The sequence below is a fragment of the Cetorhinus maximus genome, chromosome 1 (genome assembly GCF_964194155.1).
Source record: "Cetorhinus maximus chromosome 1, sCetMax3.hap1.1, whole genome shotgun sequence".
NCBI lineage: Eukaryota > Metazoa > Chordata > Chondrichthyes > Lamniformes > Cetorhinidae > Cetorhinus > Cetorhinus maximus.
In genome coordinates, this window is record NC_135879.1 from 106,127,310 (window position 1) to 106,141,870 (window position 14,561).

Sequence of the window (14,561 nt, forward strand, 5' to 3'; positions counted from 1 at the left end):
AGCAGTTGCCATATATTGTTGCTGCTCCTACTATATCTGTCTGTTGGATTAGATTATAAATTTCAATTTATTTTAACAGATTAGTTCCTTCCTTCACTGTGAGAACACAAATGCCCGGTAAGCTACTAGCTACAATAAAATTAACATAACTTGCCAATGATTACATTATCTGAACTCAAGATGAGAGTATTGACTGAGATTCATTTCTCTTTTACGCTGATTACCAAGGAGCAATTCTGGACATCAATATAATTCACATTCAGCTGGCAGTATGAGTTGCAAGAATAAAAAGTATGACTTTACGTCACACGAATCCCATTATGAATTATTTTGCTTTAAATTTAAATTTTACTGAGAAGCGTTATCCTGGACAAAAACAAAAATACCTGGAAAAACTCAGCAGGTTTGACAGCATCTGCGGAGAAGAACACAGTTAACGTTTCGAAGAGTCATACGGACTTGAAACATTAACTGTGTTCCTCTCCGCAGATGCTGTCAGACCTGTTGAGTTTTTCCAGGTATTTTTGTTTTTGTTTTGGATTTCCAGCATCCGCAGTTTTTTGCTTTTATCTTAGCGTTATCCTAGTTTTGTTTCTATATTTGTGCATTTGCATGCTTTTAATAGCTTGTGTACATGATTTTTGCATTGAAATATTTAAGGATTGTACATACGAACATATGAATTAGGAGCAGGAGTAGGCCACTCGGTCTCTCGAGCCTGCTCCACCATTCAGTAAGATCATGGCTGATCTGATTGTAACTTGAACTCCATATTTCCACTTACCCCCGATAACCTTGCTTATCAAGAATCTACCTAGCTCTGCCTTAAAAATATTCAAAGACACTGCTTCCACCACCTTTTGAGGGAGAGAGTTCCAAAGACTCAGACCCTCGAAGAAATTTTTTTTCCTCATCTCTGTCTTAAAAGGGCGTGACCCCTTATTTTTAAACAGTGATCCCACTTATAGATTCTCCCACAAGAGGAAACATCCTTTCCACATCCACCCTGTCAACACCCCTTAGGATCTTATTTGTTTCAATCAAGTTGCCTGTTACTCTTCTAAACTCCAATAGATACAAGCCCAGCCTGTCCAACCTTTCCTCATAAGATAACCCTCCCATTCCAGGTATTATCTAGTAAACCTTCTCTGAACTGCTTCCAATGCATTTATATCCTTCCTTAAATACGAAGACTAATAATGTACACAGTACTCCAGATGCGGTCTCACCAATGCCCTGTATAACTGAAGCATGGCGCCTCTACTTTTGTATTTCATTCCTCTCGCAATAAATGATGGCTTTCCTAATTACTTGCTGTACCTGCATACTGACTGTAGTAACTGAGTGTATAGCCTCGGGCCTATCAAGGGTCACGTGATGTCCTGGGTAGCTCTGACCAATGAGCCCAAAGTGTGGGCAGTCTGGGGAATGGGGCTTCCTGACGAGTGTCATGAACATGCCGCACCTGAAAAAAACTCTGTAATAAAGCTTATTAGTTTCTTGTTGAAACCTGTCCGCTCTGTCGAGTCATTTACATTTGGTGACGAGGCTAAAATAGCTCCGACGCTTTACCTTGCCTTGTTACTGTGAGTACTTTGAATCTTAAGAAAAAGAAAGGACTGCTCACCAGTCATGTCATTCTTCGGCAGAATCAATCCTTATGATGCAACTATGGAACACTGGAGCAGTATGTAAAGCGCCTCGGATTTTATTTTGTAGTGAACAAAATTACAGCAGACGAAAAGCAGAAAGCCATCCTTTTGAGTGTATGTAGCAGTAAGACATACAATCTCATTTGCGATCTGACTGCCCTGAGCGCACCCAATTTTAAGTCCTATAACAAATTGTTGGACTTCGTGAAAACACACTTCAAGCAAAAGCCATCCATAATAATACAGCGTTTTAAATTTAATTCCAGAGTTAGGGCTCCAGGAGAGTCCATCGCAACCTATGTGGTGAACCTTAAGCAGTTAACACAACACTGCAACTTCGGGGACACATTAAATGATGTGCTGTGTGATCGATTAGTTTGTGGAGTTCTTGACAATGCCATGGAGCGCTGTTTACTCGTCGAAATTGACATAGACTTTAAGTGCATCCTAGGAATTTCCCTGGCCAGGAAAGTGATGCAAGAGACTCACAGGCTTTGCAACACATACAATGTGGCACTGTTCTTCATGTGGGGCGGGAACCTACCGTCAAGCGTGCCGCAAACACCAGACCCACAGCATCGAAGCGAGATGCAATGTCCGCTGTTAGAAACATGAAAAGGCCTAGTAGAAACACTTCAGCAGTGACTTTAAGATTAAGTTGTTATAGATGTGGAGGTGACCACAGACCAGACACCTGTAAATTAAAGGAGGCAGAATGTCACTACTGCCATAAGAAAGGTCATGTAGTAAGGCAATGCAGGGCAAAGGTGAAACAGCCTGTGAAGCAGCAAACCAACATGATTGAGTTAAAGAATATAGCAGAACCTGAAGCTGCCGACACCAGCTTTTATCCCCTTTATAACATAATCACTGCAAAAACCAAATCTATCACTGCCATAATCCAAGCTGATGAGAAACCAATAATGGAGGTGGATACTGGTGCCTCAACTACAGTGGTGGGAGAGCACACTTTCAAATACCTTAATGAAGGTAGACAGCTAATAAATCTGGAGTGGACAACTGCTAAATTAAAGACATACGCTGGAAAATCTATTCTGGTAAACGGCAACGCCACAATACTAGTGCCTTAAAAGAGCAGACAGCTCAGCTGCCTGTGATAACAGTGAAAGGAAGACCCAGTTTTTCAGGCCGAGACTGGCTACGGAAGATCAAGCTTGACTGGTCTGAGATATTTCACCTGAAAACAGGAGTCCCTGAACTGTTAAGGAAATATAATGTGGTTTTTGAGGATGATTAGAGAAGTTAAAAGACGTGCAGGCCAAGATATGTGTGGACTCTCAAGCGACACCACATTTCTTTAAGACCAGACCTGTGCTTTATATGTTGAAGGAGAAGGTGGATGCAGAACTGTGCAGGTTAGAAAAGCTGGGAATCATCCAACTTGTCCAATTCTCGGAATGGGCAGCACCCATAGTTCCAGTGGTTAAGCCTGACCAAACTATACACAGTCGTGGGACTATAAATTGACCGTAAATAAGGCGCCAAAACTAGACAAGTACCCCATTCCAGGATAGATGACTTGTATGCAAAGCTGGCTGGAGGCAAATCCATTACAAAATTGGATATGAGCCATGCCTACCAACAATTAGAACTGGATAGCATGTTGAGAGAAGATGTGACTATTAACACACACAAGGGTCTTTATTAGTACACTTGCCTACCCTTTGGAGTATCGCCTGCATGCGCTATCTTCCAGAGAACAATGGAGAGTCTTTTGCAAGGGTTTCACCAAGTGGCAGTATACCTAGATGATCTAATCACAGGGTCAACTGAGACTGAACACTTGACCAACCTGGAGCGCAGCCAGAGAGTTAAAAGAGCATGAGAAGGGGCGAGACTGAGATAAACAAGGTATGTTGTACGATTCTAAATTAAGATAATTAAAATAAATTAGTAAATACTGTAGTAAATGCTTTATATAAAGTATGAGGTATGTCAGTGCAACTCAGCCATGTAGAATGTGCATCTTGCGGGATGTGGGAAATCGTGCAGGCACAAGTACCCTCGATGAGGCATTGGGATCGATTCTGGGGCATGTAGGACCAGTACAAGAAGAATGGGTTACACCTTAGCTAGACTGGGGCTAGTGTCCTTGAGGGGAGGTTTGCTAGTGCTATTGGGGAAGGTTTAACTAGATTGGCAGGGGCATGGGAACCTGGGGGGAAATTCAGAGTGCAGAGGAGAAAAACTGGCAGTGGGAAGTAGTGAAGTATCAACTGATAACGAGGATATATCAGAGAGTTGCATCAAGGTAGATAGAATACTTGGAGAGTTTGATAGAATTAGAGTATGCCATTAGATAGGGTCAGAATAAGTGGGAAAGTAAAAAAGCCTAAATTAGGGCTAATGTGCATGTATGTGAACGCACAGAGCGTGACTAATAAGATTGGCAAACTGCAGGCACAAGTTGACAAATGGAATTATAATATTGCGAGAACAGAGACCTGACTCAAAGAAGGGCAAGGCTGAGCGTTAAGTATTCCTGGGTGCAAGGTGTTTAGGAGAGAGGAAAGGAAGAAAAGTGTGGAGTGTTGTCTGGCAATATTGGTTAAAGATGGCATTACAGTACTGGATGGGGAGAGAGGATGTTCCAGAGGGGACAAGGACAGAATCTCTTTGGCTAGAGGTAAGGAATGGGAAAGGTCCAATGATATTGATTGGTGTAGTATATAGACCACTAACTTGTGGAAGGCATGCGGAGAAACATGTTTGCAAAGAAATTACAGAGAGGTGCAAGAGTTATAGATTAATCATAATGGGGGACTTCAATTATCCAAATATAGATTGGGATAGGAATAGTACAAGGGGGGCGAGAGTTCCTGGTATGTGTCAAGATAATCTACAGAAGTATGTTTCCAGTCCAACAAGAGGACTTGCACTTTTGGACCTGGTTCTGGGGAATGAGTTGGACCAAGTGCATCAAATATTAGTGGGAGAGCATCTAGGGAATAGCGACCATTGTATCATAAGGTTTAGGTTAATCATGGAAAAGGACATAGAGAACAATCCAGAACAGAGATAATTAATTGGGGGGAAAGCCAACTTCAGTGTGATGAGAATCCATCTGAGTGGAGTGAGTTGGAATCAAATGTTGGCAGAAAAGACAGTGGCTGAACAATGGGCCACCTTCAAAGAAAAAGTATTGTAGGTAATGTCGAGGTATATTCCCTTGAAGGGAAAGGTAGGACAAATAAATTCAGAGCATTCTGGATGACGAGAGAGATAGAGATAAAGGTGAAAAGGAAGTGCACATCCGACAGATATCATCAGGTAGAAAATATAATGGAGAATCAGGCTGAATATAGAAGGACCAGAGGGGAAGTGGTGTTGGAAAGGCCATCTTTGCTTAAAATAGATAAGGTACCACGAGCGGATGAGATGCATCCAAGGGTACTGAGGGAAGTGAGAGTGGAAATTGCAGAGGCACTAGTGATAATCTTCCAGTCTTCCTTAGAGGCAGGGAGATGCCAGAGGACTGGAGAACTGTGAAATGTTATACCCTTGTTCAAAAAGAGGTGCAAGGATAAAGCTGGCAACTACAGGCTAGCCATTTTGACCTCACTGGTAGGGAAACTTCTGGAAACTATAGTATGCGATAAAATCAATAATCACTTAGGCAAGTGCAAGATAAATAAGGAAAACCAGCATGGATTTATCCAGGGAAAATCATGTTTTACTAGCTTGCTGGAGTATTTTGAGGAGCTAACAGAGATGGTTGATAAAGGAAATGCTGTTGATGTATCTCTGGATTTTCAAAAAGGCATTTGATGCAGTGCCAAACAACAGACTTGTGAGCAAAATTCTAGGTCATGAAATAAAAGGGAAAGTAGGCACTTGGATCAGAAATTGGCTTAGTGACAGGAAACACAATAGCGATAAATGGTTGTTTTTCAGATTGGAGGAGGGTAGTAGTGGAGTTTCCCAGGGGTCAGTGTTGAGACCCTTGCTCTTCCTGATGTGTATTAATGACGCAGATTGTGGTGTGCGGGGCATGCTTTCAAAATTTACAGATGATACAAAGATTGCAAATGTTGTCAACTGTGATGGGGATAGTCTTGAACTTCAAAAATACATAGACACATTGGGACAGGCAAGTAGCAGATGAAACAAAAACAAAAATAGCTGGAAAAACTCAGCAGGTCTGACAGCATCTGCGGAGAGGAAGACAGTTAACATTTCGAGTCCAGAGTAGCAGATGAAGTTCAGTGCAGAGAAGTGTGAGGTGATTCTCTTGGCAGGAAAGATATGGTGAGACAGTATAAGATAAAAGGAGAGCCTCTAAAGGAGGTGCAGGAACAGAGGGACCTCAGTGTATACGTACATAGGCCGTTGAATATGTCAGGGCATGTTAAGAGAGCAGTTAATAAAGCATATAGTATCTTGTGCTCAATGCCCTACTAATAAAGCCTAAGAGTAAGGAGGTCATGTTGAACTTGTATAAGACACTAATTAGGCCTCATCTGGAGTTCTACATCCAGTTCTGGGTGCCATACTTGAGGAAGGATGTAAAGGCATTAGAGCGAGTACAGAGGAGATTCACAAGAACGATTCCCGGGAAGAAGAGCTGTAGCTATGAGGATAAATTGGAGATGGGAGAAAAGAAGGCCGAGAGGAGACTTCATAGAGGTATTCAAGACCCTGAGGGGTATAGACAGGGTAAATTGTGGGAAACTGTTCCCACTTGAGAACATCAAGGAATAGAGGCCACGGATTGAAAATACTTGGCAAAAGGAGTAAATGTGATGAGGAAAAATTTTTTCACTCAGAGGGTGGTTGGAGTCTGGAACAAACTTTCTGAAAGGGTGGTGGAGGCTGGTTCGATCAAGGTATTCAAAAAGGTTGCTACCTGAAAAGAGAATGTGCAAGGTTAGGGGGATAAGGCAGGAGAATGGGACTAAGTGGAATGCTCTTTCAGAGCCAGTGCAAACTCAATGGGCCTACTGTGGAGGAGATGTTAAAAAAGTTCATGGAAGCTGACGTACGGTTAAAGAAGGAAAAATGCACATTTCGGGTGCCAGAAGTTACTTACCTGGGTCACACGGTGGACACATGGGTTTGCATCCAGTAGAAGAGAAATTTCAGGCAATAAAAGATGCACCCTCACCATCCAACGTAACTGAACTTAAGTCCTTCCTGGGTATGATCAACTACTATAGCCTCTTCTTGCCAAACTTATCAACTATGTTGGCACCATTACACTTGTTTCACTGTTGGTCGTGGAATTCGCAACAGGAAGAAGCCATTGTGAAAGTAAAGAAACGGTTACATTCTTCGTGTTTATCGATACACTACGACCCATCGAAAGAGCTGGTATTAACATGTGACGCCTTTCCTTATGGTGAAAGGGCTGTGTTATCACAGCCAATGGGCCTTTCTGATCCATTTTCCATTCTATGCCTTGAGACCCTCCTCCACAGCCTATAAGGGTTATTCCCTACTAGAAAAGGATGGTTTATCGGTGGTACTCGGAGTGAAAAAATCCCCTAAGTACCTACACGGATGACATTTTACCATTGTGTCAGACCATAAACCACTGGGTTTATTCTGTGAGGATAAGGCCATTCTGCCAATAGCATCAGCAAGATACAATGTTGGGCTCTAACATTATCTGCGTATGAGAGGTTTTTGTTGATTGTAGATGCACGTTCTGAATGGATGGATGTATACAAAGTCAAATCGCCAACATTGAGCGCAACTATTGAAAAGCTGCATCACTGTTTTAGCATACGTGGCTTACCTGAAATTGTTGTTTCTGATAATGGTTTGGCCGTTACTAGCAGAGTTTCAGAAATTCATGAATCTGAATGGAATCAGACATATTAAAACAGCCCTTACCATCCCTCATCGAATGGTTTAGCCGAGAGAATTGTACAAACTTCGTCTGGTTTGAAAAGATGAACAGAAGGTACTCTAGAATCTCGACTTTCTGCTTTCTTCTTAGTTATTGTACAACACCATATTCGACTATGCGTTCAACACCATCTGAATTATTGATGAAAGGCCGCCTATGTACACAGTTAAGCCTGGTGTTTCCAAATTTAGAGGTGAAGGTAGAGCGGAATCCGAGTAATCAAAAATTTAATCATGACATACACAGCAAAGCTCTCACATTCAGTGTAGGTGGCACGGTATTCGTGTGAAATTTCGGAAGTGGACCTTGTTGGCTTCTGGAACCATTGTCTTAGAATCTGGTCTATTATCTTTTCAAGTGCAAGTGTAAGATAGAATCATCCGTAACCACATAGATAATATTCGTGCTAGAGATGCGTTCCAACAACCAGCTATTCCACCTGTGATTAATGTCGAACCGTCAATTCCTGAGGTGACCAATCGACCTAGAAGAGACGGGCCCGATGTCTCCGTAGAGTTGCCAAACCCTGAACTGCCATTTTCTGATGATACGTCTTATGCTGCAGTTCCTGATCCTGTTGAGGAACTATGCCGCTCTAGCCGTGTAAGATCATCACCTCAGAGACTTGATCTTTAATCACCTGAAGTTGTATATATGTATATGTTGCTGGATGTTCAGATGTTTCCCTGTAAATAGAAATTGTAAAGAACTGAAGGGGAAGGAAATGTAGTAACTGAGGGTATAGCCTCTCCTATCTATCAGGGGTCACATGATGTTCTGACCAATGAGCCCTAAGTGCAGACAATCATGTAGCACCTGAAAAGCTCTGTAATAAAGTTTATCTGTTTCTTGTTGAAACCTGTCCACTCTGAGTCATTACACTAACCTTTTGTGATTCATGCATTAGGACACCCAGACCCCTCTGCATCTCAGAGCTCTGCAATCTCTCACCATTTAGATAATATGCTTCTTTTTTATTCTTCCTGCTAAAATGGACAATTTCACATTTTCCCACATTATACTCCATTTGCCAGATCTTTGCCCACTCACTTAACCTATCTATATCTGTTTGTAGCCTCCTTATATCCTCTTCACAGCTTAGTTTCCTACCTATGTTTGTGTCATCAGCAAATTTAGCAGCCATACCTTCAGTCCCTTCATCCAAGTCATTTATATAGCGTGTGAAAAGTTAAGGCCCCAGCACTGATCACTGTGGCACATCATTCACTACATCTTGCCAACCGTAAAATGACCCATTTACGCCTACTCCTTGTTTCCTGTTAGCTAGCTAATTTTCTATCCATGCCAATGTTACCCCCACACCATGAGCTTTTATTTTCTACAATAACCTTTGATGTGGCACCTTAGCAGATGCCATCTGGAAATCCAAGTACAGCACATCCACCAGTTCCTGTTATCCACAGTCCATGTTACTTCTTCAAAGAACTCAAATAAATTGGTTAAACATGATTCCCTTTCACAAAACCATGTTGACTCTACCTGATCACCTTGACTTTATCCAAGTATCCTGCTATAACATCTTTTATAATAGCTTCTAATACATTTCCTATGACAGATGTTAAGTTAACTGGCCTGTAGTTTCCTGCTTTCTGTCTCCCTCCCTTATAGAACAATTTGCTATTTTCCAGTTTAATGCAACCTTCCCCGAATCTAGGGAGTTTTGGAAAATTGAAATCAATTCATCAACTACCTCACTAGCCACTTCTTTATAGACCCTAGGGTGAAGTCCATCAGTGTTACAGCAAGTTCATTAAAAAAAAACATATTGCCGTGAACTACTATGAAATTCTGCTGAACTTTTTAGTCCAGGGCTATCCAAGCATTGTCATGGTCACATAGCTCTTTACAGTGGTGTAAAGTTAAATTCATGTTTCTATTAATTTATGTTACTATTTGCTGGTACTCATAGAAACTGATGTCTTAATTGGACTTATCCACTGAGGGACAAGCACCTAAGCAAAAGAATAGGTTAACAAATTCAAACAGGATAAAACTGTTGAATGAGAAAAATTGATGCTTATCGGCCTCTGTAACCTCAAGAAATATGCCAGTACTCTCCTGACCAGTTCCCTGTCTTCCACACTCTGTAAATTTGAGCTCATCCAAAACGCTGCTATCCACATCCTAACTCCTGCCAAATTCTGTGACCCATCAACCCTGTGCTCAATGACCTACATTGGAGTCAGGTCCAGCACTGTCTTAGTTTTTAAAATTTATGTCCATGTTTTTAAATCCCTCCATGGTCTTGCACCTCCCTATCTCTGTAAACTCCTCCAGCTTCCCAACCCTTGCCCTCAACATCACTGCACTCCTCTAATTCTGGTCTCTTGTACATCCCTGTTTTCGCCTCTCCATCATTCAAGTTATACCACTTTCACCCTGGGAAATTGAACATTTTAATATTTTTCCTCTATGAACTGGTTGACTTAAACATATTTAAAATGCAGTTTGAAGGCCAGAACAGAATATTTTCTAAAATATTGATCTTGGTTTATAACTAAATTATCACATAGGTTGAATTCTTTCAGGTTTGAGATCAATGGGAAGAATTGTTCTGGTCATTGTGTAGCAGCATTGTGAATGCATTCAAAAAGAACATGTTTACAATGTTATAACTGATTCCCCTATCTCTCTTGACCCCTGCTTATTTTAGCCTTGTTTTCTGTGTGCAAATGCAGTTGAAAATGTGAAAGGCAGGAGAGCTACTTTCAGTTGACATTATAAAACTTGAAATTACATTTTTACTGACTACAACGATATGTTGGCTGGTAACGGAGTTCTTGTTTAAAACAGCTGAAGGGTAGGTAGAGTTTGCATGTACAGCCTTATTTTCCTGAATTTACTTTGACCTTGTTAATGCATTGTTTGGAAAATTCTTTGTGACAGAATTCTATGTATTAAGTAACAAAACTGAAAAAGAACCTTTAATAATCAGTGGAAACTGATCTAAGTTATTTACAATATGAATAGCTGTACATTGTTCAAAACAATTTTTTATATTTTCATTATAACTGGTGATATGCTCAAGTAAGCACGTTTACGAAGTATTTGAAAGAGTTTACTTACATATATTGTTCCATCCAGTCAAACTGTCCATGGCATATCTAAGAGAAATGTGCAATTTTGTAGTTAAAGTTCAGCTGAACATATTTTTAGGATCCTGTAAAATTTTTGTTGAACAACAGCTGAAAGAATTGAAAAAAGTAACTAATTCTGGCGTGCAATGTTTATACCAAAATTGATCAAAAATTAGGACATCTTTTATACAATTTAGTGTTCTATCATTCACAAATTCTTTTTGTTTGTTATGACATTTTGACCATTCTTCAGATGAAAGTGGATTTTAATCTATATATTTTGTTATCTGAAAGTTAAATATGGAGACACCATCAAATATCTGGAGAATATGTGCTGAAATTGAAGGCCCATTGCGCCAATTGAACATATATGGCATAAGGGAATTTCATAAGTATCTCCATATAATTGAAAGACCAAGTAGGTAACTCATGGCTGATATTTCAATTGATTCATGTGCATTAGTACCGATGAATGTTATGAGCCAATTTTGCCTGTGATCGATGCCCAGGGAAATGCTGCTTCACTGGGTACTAAGCAGAAGAGATAGTTGTAGAGACCGGTGACACTAGGTCTCCATTGCCTTGTTGCTATAGGCATTATTCCCTAAGGTGTAGTGGACTTCCTGTGTTTTTTGTAGGCACAGGCCAGGGCAGTAATCCAAATGCGGTGGGAGGATGCATTCCTGACTCCCACCTGCTCAATGATATTTGGAATGGTGCCAGATTAATAAAGCTTTCGAGTCTCTCGTGAGCCCCCTCTCTAATCATTGCAGTGGAGAGGGGCAGACTGTGCCCTGCAGTTAAGTCCCTTTTTTGGGACATCAAGTCAGTGATTTTCTGTTTCCTGACAGCATGCAGAAAGCGTTGACTATGGTAGCTCCAGCTATAGACCCCATCAGAACTGCTATAGTGGGCACATTTTCTTCTCCACTTCCAGGCATTAGGCCTTGCCAGGGCTACCAATTTGTAGAATTTAATTGGGCCATTCAAATGATCCAATTCATCAAATTTGTATACTCTGAAGTCAGACACTGGATTTCTAAGACAAAAACAGAAACAGAAATACCTGGAAAAACTCAGCAGGTCCGGCAGCATCAGCGGAGAAGAGCACAGCTGATGTTTCGAGTCCTCATGACCCTTCAACAGAACTAAGAAAAACTCAGCAGGTCCGGCAGCATCGGCGGAGAAGAGCACAGTTGACGTTTCGAGTCCTCATGACCCTTCAACAGAACTAACTTCTGTTGAAGGGTCATGAGGACTCGAAATGTCAACTGTGCTCTTCTCCGCCGATGCTGTCGGACCTGCTGAGTTTTTCCAGGTATTTCTGTTTCTGTTTTTGTTTTGGATTTCCAGCATCCGCAGTTTTTTGTTTTTATTTTTGTTTTTATCACTGGATTTCTAAGCCTGCACTTGTATTTCGTTGGCAGCCATGATGCACTCTGTATTTGTCGCAAAGATTTATATCACTTTTTTAAAGAATGGTTATCAAATATAAGTCAATTAAATAATTTAATTCCCATATATGTGTGAGTTAAAAGGCTGTATTTTTTGTTTAGGATGAATTGGAAACTGAGGAGAGTTTGACAAGATTGCAATCACCATGCTTTTTATGAAATGTTTGTTAGCGTGGTAACAAAAGTGCCTTTTATATTGTAACCTTGCATTGTTAATCAGGATTCAAAACAATGTCTGATTAGTTTACATTACTGAGTGTATTTTTCTCTTTATAGGATCGTACTCGTCTATATGACTCTCTGAACATGCATTCACTTGAAAACTCACTTATTGACATAATGAGAGCTGAACATGATCCACTGAAAGGTTGGTATTACTTTTGCAAGTAATAAAATAGACAATGTTTTTATGAGATATTCATTTACTCTTGTAACAAATGATTTAGCAGTTTATTTTAGCAGCCATTTACTAATTTAGATCTGATATTAGGAAGACTAAAACTAAAAAGATGCACATGTACGAAAATGCAGAAAGGCAACCTTGGGCAATCAGAAGCAGCTTAAGTATGATTCAATGACTAGAAGAAAAATTTGACAGGACAAATTAAGTTTTAAAAGAATGCACATAAATTAATGAATGTGGAAAAGATTTTTATTCTTTGGTACAAAGAGCAAATAGCAAGATCATGGGGTGAACAAGGGGGTGAAAGATCACATAATGATTACAAGTAGAATTACATGGAATCTTGTGGTATGGGATGAGGCTATCTGGCCCAACAAGTCAAAGCCAGTGTTTGTTTCATGTGAGCTTCCTCCCACTCATTCCTCCCATGTTAATTCATCCCACTCTCCTCATATATTTATCTAGCATCCCCTCGATAGGATCGTAGCTCAGAAAACCAGGAAATAGAATCAGTATTGGTGGGGATTAGGAATAACAAGGATTAGAAAACACTGGTGAGAGTTGGTTATAGGCCCCCTAAAAGTAATTATACTGTTGGACAGGGCATTAAGCAAGAAATAATTGGAGCTTGTAACAAAGGCAATGTAATAATTGCTGGATAGTTTCATCTTCTTGTTGACTGGAGTTGGCAAAGCTGGTCTAGAAGATGAGATTGTAGAATATTTTCGTGGCAGTTTCCTGGAATAACACATTGTGGCACCAGCTAGGGATAAAGCTATTTTAGATCTAGCATTGTGCAATGAGGCAGAGTTAATTAGTAAACTCATTGTAAAAGATACGCTGGGAAAAAGTGATCATGGCAGAATTGAACTCCGTGTTAAGTTTGAAAGCGATGTGCTCCAGTCTCAAACGATCTTAAGGTTAAACAAAGGCAATTACATAGATATGAGGGGAGAGCTTGCTAAGATTAATTGGGTAAATAGACAGTGGCAAACATTTAAAGAAACAATCCAACATGTTCAACCAAAATTCATTTCATTTAAAAAAAACTCCACAAGATGCATCCAAGACTTAGTAAGGAAGTTAAGAATAGTATTAGATTTTTAAAAAAGAGGCTTAAAATGGTTGCAAGGGATAGTAGTAAGCTTGGAGATAGGGACTGTTTCAGAAACCAACAAAGGGCTGCTAAAAAGTTGATACAAAGGGGAAAAAATAGGATGTGAGTGTAAACTGGCCAGGAATACAATAACAGATTGTAAGAGGTTTTACAGGTATATATAAGGAGGAGAATAGCTAAAGTAAATGTTGATCCCTTAGAGGCAAAGACAGGAGAAATTATCATTGGGAATGAAGAAATGGCAGAAATATTGAGAAATAATTTGTGTCTGTCTTCACAGTAGAAGACACAAATTACATACCAGAGATAGAGGGTAACCAAGGGGCTAACATGAGTTAGGAACTTAAGGTCATTAATATCAGCAGAGAAAAAAAGTATTGGAGAAATTTAAGGGTTCTAAATCCAGCAAATCCCCAGGACCTGATGGCCTATGTCCTAGGGTTTTAAAAGATAGCTGCAGTGATAATGGATGCACTGGTTATGATTTACAAATTCCCTGGTTTCTAGAACTGTCCCAGTGGATTGGAAGTTTGCAAATGTAACACCGCTATTCAGGAAAGGAGGGAGGCAGAAATCGGGGAACTACAAGCCAGTTAGCCTGACATCAGTCGTCAGGAAACTGCTGGAGCACTTAAAAAATCGTAGTATAATCAGACAAAGCCAACACGATTTTATGTAAGGGAAACTGTATTTAATAAACTTTAGTTTATTGATGATGTAACTGGTAGCATAGATAAAGGGGAACCAGTAGGTGTAGTATACTTGGATTCGGCAAGGTGCCACAAGATAAGGGCTCATGGGAGTTGAGGGCAATATATTACAATGGGTAGAGAATTGGCTAATGGACAGGAAGCAAAAGTATAGATAAATTGGGCCTTTTCAAGTTGGCAGGCTGTGACTAATGGAGTGCCACAAGGATCAGTGCTGAGGCCTCCGCTATTTGCAATCTATTTTAATGGCTTTGA

At 40.3% G+C, this 14,561-nt stretch overlaps 1 protein-coding gene across 2 annotated transcripts in view; it reads left to right on the forward strand.

Moving 5' to 3' along the window:
- The window catches only part of cpeb2 (cytoplasmic polyadenylation element binding protein 2), a 133,557-nt gene that overhangs the window by 33,812 nt on the left and 85,184 nt on the right, over window positions 1–14,561 (forward strand). For both annotated transcript variants that reach the window (XM_078544984.1, XM_078544992.1), the window contains exon 3: window positions 12,353–12,443. In XM_078544984.1, the coding sequence (XP_078401110.1) occupies window positions 12,353–12,443 (91 nt within the window). The remainder of the gene's footprint in view (window positions 1–12,352; window positions 12,444–14,561) is intronic.